Source organism: Morone saxatilis, unplaced genomic scaffold (genome assembly GCF_004916995.1).
Source record: "Morone saxatilis isolate NCDOM2014 unplaced genomic scaffold, NCSU_SB_2.0 Contig18, whole genome shotgun sequence".
Lineage (NCBI taxonomy): Eukaryota > Metazoa > Chordata > Actinopteri > Moronidae > Morone > Morone saxatilis.
Genome location: NW_023339740.1, coordinates 10,926,759 through 10,943,628, shown reverse-complemented (window position 1 = coordinate 10,943,628; position 16,870 = coordinate 10,926,759). Strand labels below are relative to the sequence as shown.

At 38.4% G+C, this 16,870-nt stretch overlaps 2 protein-coding genes across 4 annotated transcripts in view; both read right to left on the bottom strand.

Annotated features, from left to right (window-relative positions):
• The window catches only part of cpne5b (copine Vb), a 122,568-nt gene extending 115,551 nt beyond the window's left edge, over positions 1-7,017 (bottom strand). Inside the window, exon 1 of the mRNA XM_035661138.1 lies at positions 6,396-7,017. Coding sequence (XP_035517031.1) covers positions 6,396-6,455 — 60 coding nt within the window. The 5' untranslated portion in view covers positions 6,456-7,017. The remainder of the gene's footprint in view (positions 1-6,395) is intronic.
• A 3,120-nt stretch (positions 7,018-10,137) lies between these two features.
• Positions 10,138-16,870, bottom strand: part of kif21b (kinesin family member 21B) — a 65,551-nt gene continuing 58,818 nt past the window's right edge. For all 3 annotated transcript variants that reach the window (XM_035662337.1, XM_035662339.1, XM_035662338.1), the window contains one exon: positions 10,138-16,180. Coding sequence is in view for 1 of the 3 variants with exons in the window: in XM_035662339.1 (XP_035518232.1) it covers positions 16,132-16,180 (49 nt within the window). In the remaining 2 variants the exon portion in view is untranslated. The remainder of the gene's footprint in view (positions 16,181-16,870) is intronic.

Genomic DNA, 16,870 nt, shown 5'->3' with positions numbered 1-16,870 from the left:
AAAAAAAAAAAAAAAAGCAGAGGCGCACTTGGTTAACTGTCCATGCAGCGTCAATTAAAAAATAAAAAAATAAAATAAAATAGAAAATGCTAGGACGGTATCTGAGATTACTGTTGCGCTCTCACCGACCGGCTGCACATCACATGGAGAGCTGGACTCCTCTCTGCGCTTGTCTTCAGTCTGTGCGCACAGCAGAGCGTGTGAGGAGAAAAAAAGGCTAGATACTCTCAAACACACCCATCCTCCTCCCACACGGAATTACACTCAAGTGCTTGCTGCCCATGCCCCGGTGCTGCTGCTGCTGTCACCCTGCAAACTGCATCAGTGCTGTTCACTGAGAGAGTGTGCGAGTGGCTGGCACTGTTATTTAATCACGCACTGATGTCACTTTATATTTAACACTTTATCTGAGGTTTGGTAGCGTGGAATCATTAAATAAAGACATAAGTTGTGAGACATGTTGCTCAGCTGCGGTTCCAAACCTGGTGGTCGGGACCCTCTAATGGGCCGCAGGATACATTTAAAGGGTATGGAGATGGTTAACATGGTAGGAAGTATGTTTTTCTTTAAATGTTTTTCTTTGAATCTTTTAATGTGCGTTATAGAATCGTTTTACCTCGACATTCTCCTAAAAAATATTCATATAAATCTGTCTGAGAAGAAGCAGTCACTTGATGAATATGACAAGGTTTGTTTCAATGCGTCACAAGCCTAAAAAGTTAGGAAGGGCTACAGTAGAGAGACTTTGGGGTAAAAAAAAAAAAAAAGATTTCAGCACCACAGCAATGGACAGCTCCCAACTCCATCAGCTCCAAAATAGTGGAAAACAGCAGACAAGTCTTCCGAAATTTCTTCAGCCTTCAGTACTCACTGAGTAACAACTCAACCGAAGATGTTCAGTCCAAAGGAATTTGGACTTGGAGATAAAGTCCTCATTGGGTGGTAGTTTTCTGTGGTGGGGGAGCCATGACATTTTAAGAAATTAAGTTACCAATTAAAATTTGTTCATGCTGGCTGATTTAAAAATCAATATTAATTACAAGAAGGGAATTACATAGAGATTTAATGGCCGCCATCCATCATTAGCCTGTTGTATGTAGCGAGACCTGCTTTATGTAAACCACATTGTAATGAATATGCTAAACTGGTGGAACTGCCTGCCAAGAAAGTGATGGGTTTGTCATTTTTTGGATAACCACTGTTCCTAAATGTAGACTGTATGTGTGTGTGTGTTCTCTCCACCGCCTCACTGTTTATCTCACTCCCTCTGACACTCCACATCTCTCTTTGTCTTTTTTATGCATAAACAAAGGACTTACACACATATATGAAATGCACGTGAACACTAGTAGTGATGAATAAACAAATAACCGTCTGTTTCCCACAGATTGCTGGGTCCATCAAGAAACAAATCACTCTTGACCAACTTGGCAAACTACAGTTGTCACTTTTTGGTCGATATGGAAACAGACATTACATTTCTGGTATCATTGTACCTTTTCCGTCCGTCTCTCGGTCTCTCTCTTTCTTTCTTGCTCGTTCTCACACGCACATCACACACACAGAGACACACACAGCTATAAACCATTTTACCACCTTTCATAAATGGGTGCAGAAGCACACAGCTCTCATAGAGCACCTAGCGTCTGGATTCTGGAAATCAATTTATACCGGCACAGGACGCTTCTGCCCACACAGCCCTCAAGCTTTAGGATCAGGAACACACAAACACACACACACACAATGATTCTCTCAAACATATGCACCAATGTGGCCATAAAAAAACCAAATTAGTTTCTCATATGTTACTGAACGGCCCGTAAATAGAGATAAAGAGGCACACACATCTACATACACACCCCTTTCTCTCCAGGATGATTCATGTATTTTAAGGGCTTGCTGTTTAGTGTGGGTGAGCACATTATTGCAGATGTTCCAAGGAGTGGGTTGGCAGGAGCAGGGCCAGAGGACAAAGAAAAAAGAAAAAGGGAAAAAAAGGAGGAAGGGGAGGAGGAAGACTTCCTCAACAGCTATTTTGCCAAACCTGCGGCATCACAAATGCAAAAAAAAAAATGCATCAAATTAAATTAATATTAGCTCATGATTTATATGGTGGTTTGGAGTACTCCTCTCACAATCAGATCATTTCTCTAACAAAGATCTCTCTAATCAATAACTGCCATTTCAAAATAATAATAAAAAAACACCCATTAACACTGGAACATTTGGTATGTGACTGCAATAAAGGCTGGTTTCGATTAAGCACAGAGTTTTTCAAAACTGCCACCAAATATTAATACTGTAAAATATTATAATTTTCTGTATTACTAATGCTGAGAAGAAATAACAGAACCATTGGAAAGGTTATTATTTTTTTATTTTTAAGAGTGTATTAATTACACTATGCTGCTGCCTGTTCCTAAGAAACAAATATCATGTCTATTTCTGAATATATGAAGGTGTTGGCTTGTGCAGCAGATCAAAAGCAAAGATTTACAAAATACTGGATATCTTCTTTAAATGCTATTGCCATCTAATTGCGATAGACCAGGAGGTGGTCAATGCTTTGTACTGCTGGTCACATTAATAACACCGTGGTGGATTCAAATGTCCCTTTTCCTCCTTCTCTGTCCTATTCTCTTGGCTTCCTGCAGTTTCCTAAGCACTAATTACTGTGTTTATGCTTACTTGCGTCATGCTGTCCAAAAATATCGCCTTTCTGGAAGCAATTATGCAAAAACAGACAAATGCCTTGTCAAACAAGTAGAGCTCCTTACAACAAAATGCTTTTTTTCTCCCCACTCACAACCTGAAAAATAAAGGCATTTATTTACTACTCTAATCTCATTTCTCATTTGTCATAAAAATAAAAATAAAGACAAAACATATCAAAATCCACTAATTAATACATTTTGGATGTCCAACTTCAGGCTTATTCCTAAACACAGGAAGTGGTCAGCAAATGCTCGTTAACCAGGGAATCTGTGACGCACACTTTAAAAATGCAGCCTTCTTTTTTAAATCTGACATCAACTAACTATGTCTTTGTCAAAGCTAATATTGTTGTTGCTGATGGAGGCAATGAAAAGAATCAGCGGTCGATGGTTAGTGCAGTTTATGCCTTCTGCTGTGTAAATTGTGTTGTATGTAATTTCCTGAAGAAAAATGTCCCATAAAACAATCAGTTTCCATTTTTGGGGAAAATTTTGGTGCAGAATTGTTCTTATGTCTTATGTAACTGGCCAAATGAAAATGGCATGATTTCATTCTGAGGTATTGCCAGAGCACCAAAAATACACGGACTTCACTACCTCACAATCAAAGAGCAAGAGTATATATAGTCATTAATGAACCTAGAGAAAGATATCATAGTGGAAGAAAATATTAATTTCTCCACAAAAGTTACCTCATACCAAATAATAATGCACTGCAGTCTAAATAATAATAATGTTATTTATAATAACGTAATAAAAAGGCTCTGACTGGTGTTTTTAGAGGTCTTTCTATGAAATACTCACCTTCTAAACACGGCAGGTTGAAGAATAGAGAATACACCATAAAATACCTGTTTTAAGATTATAAATTCCTCATGCTGATGCACACAATACCTAAACTAAAACAGTAAATCTACAGCCTCACTTATTAAATACAGATGTTTGGAATACAAATCATTGTACAGAAAAACTAGATGATGTGCAGAAAGCTGCCATTGCACTGGGCACAAATTTTCTATTGTGGAAACACTTAAAGAGCTTCTTATTATTACAGCAATGCCCATTTGGTGCAGCTTAAGTGAACACCAGTGAACTCTGATTTATGTAGAGATGCAGGGGGTTTGATAAACCCCAGTTCAAAAGTGCCACATGTTCCCTCCCACAGTGTAATCCTGCTTGTTGGCCCAGTGGTTTAATCCAGGAATCAAACCCCACCTGAGGTGGCAAACACCACAGAGAAACCCTTTATGAATGATTGCTCTGAGATTTACAAACAAACAGACAGAAGGACCCATAGACAGACACACACACTTGCATACATGCAGTATTTATAGAAGGCTACAGCAGCCTAGGTGGCTGATTGACTGGCTAACAGCCTGGCACTCCCCCAGGCTGCAACAGCAGAGGGGATTCAGAGAACTGGATGATGGATTAGAGCTGCAAAACAATAATAATAAAAAATAACCACACAGGTCCATAGTAGATACACAAGCACACAAACTAATTATGAACTTCTTGATTTAACACTTGCTGCTGCCCTTAATAAGATGAGTGGCTATACAGAAGTTTTAATGGTACAGTACTTTCTCTACTGTGGGGAGGTTCACTGCTCTTCTGTGTTGAGTAGTTAAGTGTAAATTGTGGTTAAGTTTAAATGCTGAAAATAAAGTGAAAAATACCAGACTGAGTAGCAAAGAACTCCCCACAGGCAAAGTTTCCACTAGGGACTTTTGAAGAAATCAAGAGAGAGCACTTTGCTCACTGACTGCTTAATGCCACCACTCTGGATGATGGCACAGTTACACATTGCCCTCCATTTAATTATTTTTGCCTCTTAAAGCCGCCTTGAGACTGTGGTCTCAAACCTTAAAATAAATTAAACTGAGTCGGTACTGTTAATAAATAACATTTGTACATCATTTTTTTTATTTAACATCCTGTATGGCTTTATGTCTCCAAAAACAACAATCAATTATATTATATTTGTAATTTACTACTGAAGATAGACCAGCAACCTGTCCACCCTGCCTCTTACCCCATGCATGGAGCTTAGCTTAGCATGGAGACAGGAAGCAGCTAGTCTCACTCTGTCCAAAGTTAAGAAAATACACCTACCAGCATATTTGCATTATATAAAATGTATTTAGCTGATACTTTTATCTAAAGTGACTTACAATATGTGCATTCAATCATATGGATACAATCCAAACATTGTAATCACCCACTAGAAAGTAGAGTTATATGCTGAAACTATTTCTTGGCCAGGCCCAGAGCCTTTTTTTTGGCTCAACCAAGAAATAGTTCCAGTACATAATGTGCTAATTAGTGAGTTTTGGAGGTGCTGGTAGGCAATTTTTTTTAAGCAGAGCCTTGCTAACTGTTTCCCTCTGTTTACAGTCTCTTGGAACAAGCTTCACATTTGGTGTACAGACATGAAAGCGTTATCGATCTTCTCATCTAACTCTCTGCAAGAAAGCGTATTTCCCTTGGGTGTATATTTATGAGAGCATTACAGAGTATTGTTGTTTGTTATGTTTAGTAGGGTTAGTGCCGTAGAAATACTCAAATCAACAACTTAAACTTGGTTCTCTAGACATGATACATGATATCAAAAAAGCATCTGTTATTGAACACTACCCCCAGCGAAAAAAATAAATAAAGAAGCTTTTCAAGTTGAGTTCTTCAGTAATTCATGTGGGAAGGGGCTTTAAATATACTACAGTTTGATTTTTATTCCATTTTTTATACGTTTTTGTAACTCATAATACAGGTATTCATGGACATATAGTATCACTGAATATACTATATCGGTCAATGTAAGGCTGTAACCTTTTATCCCGCTATCTCCTATCTTTAATGTGACAAGAAAGTTGCTTTTATATGATACAGTATAATTGGTTATGATAGATTTAGTTTTTTTTTAAGGGTACTTTGTTGAAAACAAAACATCAGATTGTGTTAAACGGTAATAACTGTCAAGGGTCCTGATAAGGAGTTCAGGAGATGTATAATGTTTGACAAAACTGTTGTAATGACGGATCAAAGGTCCAAGTCTGTTTTCCTGTTAGATCAACCTTCACACTTCAGAGGGATTTCTGTCTCGGAGTGAGTGTAAATCTCATCCGGGTGAGTGTATCTCTGAAAATACATTCAATACTTCAGTGGATCTTACAAACTACTTTCCAACACATGTGCACATGTTTGGCTTTCTAGTGTTTCTAGCATCATGGTGGAGTTGGCTTTCTACCCGGCCGTGGCACTGATATATTTTTTCGGAGTGATGAACGCAACACAGAATGACCGGGTGGAGCTGGACGACCGGGCATCGATGAACGTGTTCTGTCTGTTTGTGTTGGCACAGCCATTATGTCTGGTACTGGGAGGATACACTGGCATGGCTACATACCTCATCACAGCTCTGGTCTCCTACAACTTCCTGCCTTGGAGGGAGACAAAACAGCCTACAAAGGGAAAAGACTCAAAGAAAAAGACAAACTGAGAACCCGGAACGTACACTGGGTGGAGATGAAGAGACAGTGGATCCAAACAGGTTGCAAAAGAGAACATTTTTTTATGTAACGAATATGCATTGAAAGTGAAAATCTTTTCCTATATGAATAAAGGAATCTGGTAATCTGCAGCCTTGCTCAACCACACAGTAGTTATTAAACCTGCTTACACAAAAGTGTTTCTCATCTGCAATTGTAAACATCTGTGAGAAAATACATTATCCATGGACATTCAGTCCTTCTCTGCAGAGGAAGTGACTCATTTTACAATTCATGATGCAGCAATAGGGTTTATTTTCGACAAAATGGATGGATCAGTCTGTAGTTTCCATAACACATAATAACCACAATGGCGGAACTGACAAACAGAGGAGCACCAAATACAGAAAAACGATATCAACTAAAAAACTAAAAAAAAATCTCTAGACCAAAATTCAACAGAACCTTTCCAAGATGGAAAATAAAACTAAATTATTTCAGCTGAAAGTTAGATAAGAAGATTGAAACCACTCTATGGTTAAAATAAAGGTAACAGCTAGCCTAGCTCTGTCCAAAGGCAACACCTACAGCACCTCTAAAGCTAATTAACATGTTCATTAGTTTAACCTGTACAAAAGTGTAAAAACATGTTCTGATTTTGCAGAACATTATGTGTCAGATTATTTCTTGGTGGGTCACTTCCTGAAGAAGGCCCCCTTATGGCAATGACAAGTATTCAGGAAGAGAGGTATAACGTGCAGCTATGGACTGTCAGGCTAGCTGTTTCCCCCCTTTATGCTAAGCTAGCTACATATTCACTGGACAAATATGAGAGTGGTATCAATCTTCTTGTTTGATTCTGGGAAAGAAAGGGAATAAAAGTATATTTCCCAAAATGTGAAATTATTCCTTTAATGGACCAGTGAGTAGGATTTAGTGGCAATCTCTCATCCTTGACATGGCTGACTTTATAGTCATCTATGCTGTGTAATTTCTACTAAACATAATTATAACTCAATGGATACCTAACCCCAAAATGGATGTGACCGATCTTTTAATGAATAAAGCATTAAACGCATTAAACACATTCATGAACACTGCCTGCAAATCTCCCCCACAAAAACATATTATTACTCTACAAAACAAAAAAACTGCATTGTGTTTTTTAATTATCCACCCATGTTTATGAATGACTGTGTGTCCCTCTGATGTGGCTAAATCTGGTAATGTGGAGAGTGCTGTGTGTGTGCTGTGTAAAACCGGACTCAAAGAGAGAGTGTATAATGGGATTAGACCGTGCAATTTAGTTGATAGTCCGAGGCTTTGTTCAGTAGCCGTGCAGATGCTCGCTGTATGTATCTGAGAAACAGTGGGGATGTTTTTTTGAAGATGTTTATGACTTCTTTCAGCATTAAAATCTTTAAAATTTCCAGTTTCTGAATGTGTTGTGTGTCTTTCACAGTATCCTTATTTACCTTATTTCTCTTCTTACAAGTGTGAATTTATAAGGTGATAACCTATTGCGTCAAGCATTTGCCATAAATGTCGTATCTCCTGTGCAAGATGTATGTGTGCAGTGTTCGCAGTGTACCTTGCTTATTGTCATGTCAGTACTACCTTCTGCATCCTCCATTATTTAAAAATAGCATAAATAGCCTGAACCACTGCTCACGTATTGCCTTTTTACCAGAATTCTTCTCATTCCCCAGCCAGTCCTCTTAGCTGAATTACTTCCACTTGTTGTTCATCTATCCATCTCAGTATTTCTCCACATTCAAGTTTGTTTCCATGATGCTGCTAATTATCAGTCTATTTCGATTTCTTTGTTTTCTTCAGTTCCTTTTCAACATCTGATCTCACTCCCATTATCATGGACAAGAGCTGTATTTACCAATCAACAAAAACATTTATGCAGATATGTTTTAGTGTATAATTTAATTAATCAAGTTTGATTAAACAGATGTTGGACTGACGTGAAAATAAGTTTTTATTTTTTTGCCCAGCTGGTAGCAGCAGGACACAACCTGTAAACACAACATGAATAGGTTACTGATATATTATCTCCTTGTAAAGTGGACATGTTAAAATGTCAGGAAACAGTGGTTTATTTACACATTAGGCAGATATGGAGCAACATTGTCATTTATTTGCAATTGTGTTTGTGTGCACATGATAAATGCAAGCCCAATATTGTTTTGCTCTCTACTAACTTCTGAGGGAAATATCTGGTTCTTTAGCAGCTAAATGCTCCACTGAGTGGGAGTGTATCTCTATTCCCAGGGTCCTATGTTCCCAGGGTCCTAAATTCCCTAACCCTAACCCTAGAAATGGGCAACATATAACCCTGGGAACACAGGAATGACCCCCAGTTGGTTCACCAGATAGTCAGTAACTTTGTCTGGTGCTGGGTAGCTAATATACAGTTAATTTATCAGAGGTTTGGTGCTGAAGCGCTCCATACAGTTGAGGGGAACATCAGACTCTGCAGACATGCTAGCAATTCTGTGAGGCTCTGTTTAGACATAGTGATGCTTTAAGCAAAATGTTCACCACCTTAGTTAATTGTTTATGATAATATTTGCTAATTAGCATTAAACACAAGGTAAATCAGTAGAGATATTGGACAAATGACACTTTTGACCTGATTACTAGCTATAATTCATCCTCTAATGCAGTGATTCACAACCTTTTTCCTTAAGGAACCCTTTTCTATCATTGAGAAAACTGATGCCTGACACATATTTTATCAATATTTCAAATTACACTTAATGCATAACAATAACAGAACAACTGATAAACAGTACAATCAACCCAAATAGTGAACGCAATAACTGCAGGAAGTTTGTGTAAAACAAGCAATTTGGATGAATTTGAATTATTTGCTGTGAATATTGCATCAGAGTTGAGTTTTCTGATATTTTTAGGGACCTTTTACAAAATCCTTTGTCTTTATTATGTATTTTTTAACAATCATACATACTTAATAGGCTTCTTTTAAAAAAAAACAAAGATGAGGCTGTTCAGCAGAGAGACTCTAAATATAGTTTGTTCAGGTCTTCAAGTTTAGATCTAAAATAATAAAAACATATATAAAAAAATAATAGTAACAATTTCATTTAATTTTCTTCACAGAAATGAACAGATTGCTGAGATATAGGCCTACTGTATGTATTTAGTTTTCTTACACCCCATTAAATCAAGAAGGCCTTGCGACCCCCCTTGAAGCTTTGGTGACCCCTAGTGGGGGTTCCCAGGTTGGGAACCACTGCTCTGATGAATGTCTGTATGAAATTTCATGACAAACCATTCATTATTTGTTGAGATATTTCTGACTGTGCAAAGCAGTGGACCGACCAACTGACTTTGCCATCCCGATAATATTACAGTATTTTTACTGGTGATACTGAAGTTCAGTTAATTTTAGTCTGCTCACGAGTAGGCATAATTAATATGTGACATTTACTATTTTCTCAGGTATTTGACTGAATTTCAAATAGATTTTTATACTTACAGGGTGATTGATAGAGTAGGACAGAGATTGATGGATCAGCAAGTAAGAACAGACTTACTGGAGCACTGTAGCGTAATGAAACAGACGAAGACATTCAAATGAAATTTCAGGAGTTTATTACATGGAGAGAGCAGATGGACCACATACAGCTTGGACGTGACAGGGTTTGTGTATGGATGTTTATTTGTTTGTGACTGGCATCTTCAAATGGTTCTTGCCTCCTCTGAGGCGTTAATGAACGTCGTGCATCACAGTGCTTGTGTCTCCCGTCGCTGCTGGGACAAGCGCAGACCGACAGAACTTAATGATCAGTTTGGAAAGGAAATGAAGATGTATGAGTTTTGAGTCTGTATCTCTAACCCTGAAGTAGAAAGGAGTGCATCTGGATGAAAAACATTTCCTCGTGTCTACACCTCATCCCCCTACAACCTGTTTTTTGCCTTTTTATCCCAAATGATTAATAAACTCTTCATCCATCTGTAAAGGATCATCTGATTTCTCAGCTGCTTTGGTCTTAATATCAGGCGTGTTGTAATCTGCAGACAGATGGGTAAATACTATAAAAATCCTGAACAATCTGGTTAAAGAACAAATTTATGTAAGATAATCACAGAAGAAATTTAATCTCATGAAAACAATTCTTTATGGTCCAAACCACAAATGAAAGAAATCAATATACAATAAGATGTTATTAGGATTCATCACTCCAGAAGAAACAAAGGACAGTTGTTTTTAACATTTATTTTCTTGAGGGAACATTGGATCCTTCATTAAATATTTACTTACATTATTTACAGTCAGATATTTTACATGGCTTGGTCACATGCACATTGTCATATAAAAAAAGCTGTACACACATTTACACTCATTTAAGAGAGGGAGTAGTCTGTGCAATAAAAGGCACAAATGACCTTTGACCCTGCATTTATGTCCCATGAGTAAATATTTCACAGACACCGCCACATACTGTATTAGCATATGTGAGCTCAATGTGACAACACACACCTGGAGGAAAAGTAGTTGAGCAGCTACAGAGAAGCCGTGTGTTGGTGTGCGATATTCACCGCAAAGCAGTAAAGTGCCCTCTTGATCAGCAGCCCTCTTGACTGTGTCTAAATGCAATCCCATCCCCTCAGCAGCCTGAGGCAAAGTTGATAGTCTCTTCAGCCGTGCTGATAAAGTGAGCAGAGACGTCGTCTGACTTAGAACAGAATTCTCAAACAATCTGTAGGACAATCTACAATCCTCAAAATAATGATTGTTAATGTCCCACATACACATTCTGTTTCTTTAAGGCAGTAAGGCCTGTTGTCTGAGGCACAAGGCTGAAGCTGAGACACTGACTGCTTTGATTTAATTTCCTAGTAGGCCTAAGGTGTTTGGGCTGGACTGGGCTGGAAATGCTAAAGGTGGTATCACACAATTCACTCACTGACAGCTTGACTCTCCAATCTGTTCTATACAAGACAGACAGGTAACAGCCACTATATACTGATTCATTTTTATTTTTTTATTTGCCTGGGAAAATTGGTGCGGTTTATGTTTTGCTTTCAGCCACATGACCATTCGCTAAACCCTGCCCTGAACACTGGTTGTCACACACTATCATAACTATCATAGCTATAAAAGGGTTTGGTTTGTTTGTTTTAACCTTCATCCTACCTATACTTGCATACTTGTTATGTCTCACAGGTCAATCAGTGTGTTACTACTGACTTCATATTGTTGTTTTCTGTTTGTTTTAATTTGTACTTTTTTAAAATATGTACTGGAGTCCTGGGGGATCCCAGTCAAAATAACCCAATTCCACCAATGCAATTTTAATAGATTGAAATATGTATTGAGTTCATAAGTTAACATTTTGCTATAGTGGTTGTTTCTGACAATGGCTTATTTTTTGGGTCAGTAGCCATTGTATATTAAATATGTTAGTAGGATGAGAATTAAGCTTTTCCAAATCCAAAAACACATGTAAAGGTGTACAGAATAAATAAAATGTGTGGCTAACTCAATCCTTTTCTTTGGTAAAAGTAAGGCGTACCGTTTGAATGTACAAACATTAAAGCATAAATCTAAGTTCTGTGTGAAATGGAGGACTCACTGTTTCAAAACTGAATTGCTAATTACAACTTGTAATTGTAAACTGCATAAGTTCTGTGCAAAAAGAGAAAGCTTGACAGGAATAGCAACAGTAACTAGGCGGGGCTTTGCAAATGGTCAATGTTTTTTTTTGTACTGTCACTGCGGTGCACCGAAATCCGAAATATTCAATTACACAGGTAGTAGCTAAGAGCGAGCAAGGTATCAGCAAGTGATTTTTAGCTTTGGTCAAACAGCTTTATAATTTAAACCAGATTCTAATATGGGCTGTGGGGACCTACAATAGCGATTCACTGTTTTCACATTTGGCTACAGAACATTGCCACCAGCTGGTGTACCAATTTGGAATTGGAGAGGGGTATTTATCAAACAGTACTCACTACATGTTACTATTAGTGTGATAATAGCAGGTGTGATTTCCCCCAGTGGATTGTTGCAGGAGAAATAGATTAAGGTTAAAGCTTTCATCCTGTGTCTCTGATTATATCCTTCATAGAGTAATATGACATGTTTGTGGTCAGTAATATTAAGAAAAATGCCTGAATGCCAGCAGACAGTTAGGGCAATATGGCTGGAGATGGACTCTCCTGAGTGGTGTGCATGCTGCTCTGCCAAAGTGAAAATTCGCATTCTCAGATAACAATCACTATAAAAAAGGGGGGCTTTAAAGACAGGGACATACTGGGAACCGTCTTTCTATGTTTTGACTGTTATCTTACATACTGTATCAGCACAAACATTAATATCATTAACTTCTAAACCTTATGTAGACCTAAACAGATGTGTTCTTTTCAGTTCAGTTTCAATGCTTTAAGCCTTGTTTGGGACTCTGGGTCTTTGTAAACTAAGTCTAAAATTAGGCTTAATACATATCTGGAAAACAGTTCAGAGTATTCACAGCAGTGTTCATTATCCAAAGTGCATGTAAATCCTAATTTACAGAGATTATTCTGAGGCCAGCTGATGAGAAAGAAGTCAGCTAACCTCGACTATGTATGACACACTTATTTACACATCAAGTAATGAAGTGGTGCTGACATCGGCAGAATACAAGACTCAGAACTCTGGGCAACTTTGGGCGGGGCTGATCCAAGGCCAGATAATAATTTAGGCCTTCTGCGTGGCTATAACAAATCTTCCACGCAAGCATCTTTTGCGAAGCACACTCAACAACATTTGTGTTACATATTTTTGACTGTCAATGCTCCAGAATCCAAACAAATGGTCAAATCCTTCTATGATTTTGATAGCAAATCCACTCAAGTATTTAACAATAAGATAAAAGGAAGACTGAATTTCCTACTGAATTGCTATTTTGATATATGTCCAATCAACCGATGAGCACAACTAACATCATGGATTCTTCAGCAAATGTACAAGCACAGGGCACCTCAGAGAGTGCATAAAGCTACAGTACTACAACATCTTCTCTAGCAATAAGTAGGAGTCTGGAGAAGAAAATGGAGATAAAGGCTGTTTTAGAACTGTTATCACATAAAACACACCACAGAGCTGGTGAGCAGGGTCAGTTTGGCTAATTAGCACAGATAAATACATAGTGTACAGTGAAGGGCCCAGTGGAGTCTGACTTAAGATCAAAGTATATAACCCATTATGCTATGGAGGTTAACTTCCCTACTGACCACATTCTGTACCGCTCACGCCAGTTTTATACACAAACTACTATACAATTACCATATTTTATACATTTTTAAACAAGTAATTATGGTCAAAAATCAGTGCATAACTTCTCAGAGTTGCAAGACTTTCAGCTTTGGCCAGATTGGGAAGATGCCATTTAAGATGTGTACGTTTTGTACAGAGAAGCACAGTACATAGATAATAAGTAAAGGGTATCAAATGCAAAAGCAAAACATGGAAATGAGCCTTTTACAAAAAGGGGTGGTACACGGATAGTACCTTTTTTCTTAAAATAAAATAAAAATCTCTCAAACAAGGCATTTGGTCAATTCAAAGAGCTACCTAAATTCACAGGGTCAAGTAATGACTAAACGTATTACTAACAATATCCTTCAACCTTTACCTGAGTTTCTAAGCATTACAAATATTAAAACCAAGAACGCTTCAACACATCACCCCCATCTACACATTTGCATTCACCACCCCCCCAACATTAAACCAAAACCCATATCATTGCTTTTAGAAAGTTTTGAACTCATGTTGGCGGTACATACTCCTTCTTATACGAGAATTTGCAGAAAGTATATTGAAAGTACTAACTAACTTCAGCACCAATGACTGCTGTTTTATGATCCAAGCTTCATTATTTAAACTACATGTTTCTGGGTCTTTTATAAGGAAAAGTGCACTAAATCACCAAATTATTCTTTTTTAAACAAAGGCAGTGACATTTCAGAGCTGAAAAACAAATCTCAACAGTGATATTGTGATAATGACAGGCATGAATTGGGGTTTTATCCTTTTTTTGACTGACACAAAAAAGCCAAGTTCAAAAACTGAGAGTGATGAGAATGCTATTATCTGTATTCAGAAGAAAAACACAATTGAACTGACTTTTTAAGACTTGGGTTATTACTGTTGCCTGTAGGAATGTGTATGTATGTGCATATATGAGTGTGTGTGTGTGTGTGTGTGTGTGTCAGAGTGCTGCAGTGCTGAATTTGTTACATTAAAGCAACACTAAATCAACACAGCGAGGGATGCCAAGACCTATCAGGCAAGATGGATAACCGAAACATCCACTGAAATCTTGTGTTTGTGTGAGTCCACAGTTTGTGCATATGTGTCTGTGTGTTGCCCACACGCGTAATCTGCCACATAAACAGATTTGTACATCAGTGCACGGGTACAGGAAGTTTCTTCCTGCCTTTAAAATGTAGCAGCAAATAGTGGGTGGAAGAAAATTGGGATTTTAATAAGAAATCCCTCTCAGTTATGACCTACTTTCACCCAAGTAATCTTGCCTGAAAAAGCAGCCGGTAGAGCTGCGAGACCTCTAATTAAAAAGGCTTCCCAGAGAAGTTCAGTAGCGGGGGAAAGAGACGGACTCTTCAGTAAGGCTGGTCAGTCTGACACAGCCGCTAACCTTAAAGATCAGAGTGGAGCTGAAAGCAGGTGGGGGAAAACTGGATAGGGCTCCTATTACCATTTGAGGAGAGGATAAATGGCAGGTATGGGCCACATACTGTAGGGATGGTCGAGATAATGATCTGGCACTTTGGCCTCAATGGAGTACCTGACTCACAAATGTGTGCACTGTTTGTGTTTGTGCGTCTGCAGGGGCGTTTCTTATTTTCACTGCAGTTAGCACTTTACAGAGCAGATGATACAGTCCAGTCCAGAATCCTCCAGGGGGCCATTGCTACCTTAGATTGTGCTACTGGACGTGTGCTTTCCTGTTTGCAAGGTCAGCAGCTTGACAGTCTGATAGCCAGAGGGTCACAGAGGACACATCCACACATAGATGAAGAGCCAGGCATTAAATAAAAGACTTCAAAAATGTCAAGCACCAGGTGTTTGTATACAGAGACCTGTAAAAAATGTCCCCTCCCACCTCACATCAAAGTCCAAAAAAACTGAGGTAGGGAAAATAATAAATTAGTACAAGTCATTTAAAAAAAAAAAAAACATGAACATGACTTGTGGAACGCAATAAAGTTTCAGTGATATACTGAGAGCGACTTGAACTAAAAGTGATTCCGGAGTAAAAGGGGATGGTGTTTTGTGTAATTTTTCAGTGATGTCTAACCCAAGATTAGCAATTGTCTATTGGTCATCCACCACGATTAACACATAGTATGACCCTCCGATGTGTTCAGTATCCTGAACGGAGGAACAGAGGTCCCAGTTGTTAGTTAGCATCCCTCTGGGATTTAAATTCCATCTTGACTTTCTAACAATAGATACATGATACACACGTCTTTGAGCAAATTCATCTCTCACTGTTCCACAACGGTTCTAAAACCTTGGTGAAAGAACAGAAGGACACTTTTTCTTTTTCTTTTAATACCAGGCTGTGGTAGTTTTCATGTCAGGGGAAACATTGTTCAGCAGGTGTATCCATGGCCAGGAGGATATGGTTTATCTTGTCCATCACACCTAAATGGCACTTTCAAATTGGCAGTAAAAAAATCTGAAAGGCAAATAGATTTTTTGCCTTTGAGTACATATTCCGCCTCTGCTTTATCATTTTGCACCTTGGCAAAAAAGAAAAAAACACCTTCATTGCCTTGGAAACTGTGTTTTCAGTGTCACATCTCATTGCCAGGAGTCAGCAGGGCACAGATCAATGGCTGAAGTTTTAGCAAGATGGCCGACAAAGGAACCACTTCGGTTGTCACCTCTTCCTCCACACCTTTGACGACCAGATCTTCACTGTCTTGTCGCTGGAGAGAGAGAGAGAGAAAGAGGGAGAGGGAGAGGGAGGTGGGATGATGAGCAAAGGGGAAGCAAGGAGAACACAACAAAGGGAGAAAATAACAGAACATCAATCAGGCAGTCTTCCCTTTCAAAACAACCCATTGTACATCAGACACAACACAAAGAGATTGACTTCAAAGTATGCTTCACACACACTTGCCCACACACACACTTCATTAAAGACCCTTCTCTGTGGTGTCAGTAAAAAAAACACACACCTCTCCAACCTTTTAGAAAAGTGTAGAAGTAAGTATGATTAATATCTCTGCAACAAGGAAATCTAATCAACTTACCCACAATTCTACTCCCAACTGACCAGGCAATTTAATTTTCACTTTGCACATTGCCACATTCATAACACCTTGCACTGGTCAATTAGGCAATCCCCAGGACAGCGTCACAGTTTTCATTAACACTAGCTAAAGAAGTTAGCTGTGCACTTTGGCTGGAGATGCTAAGTGTCAATTGTGTAGATTTTGTTTGAATGCTGGAGGTGTGAAATAGTAAAAAAAAACCTTTATGGCTTCTTCCCCAGAGTTAGATGAGAAGATTGATATCACACATGTTTGTATGATAAATATGAAGCTACAGCCAGCAGCCGGTTAGCTTAGCTTAGCATAAAGACTGGAAACATCAGGAAACAGCTAGCTTGGCTC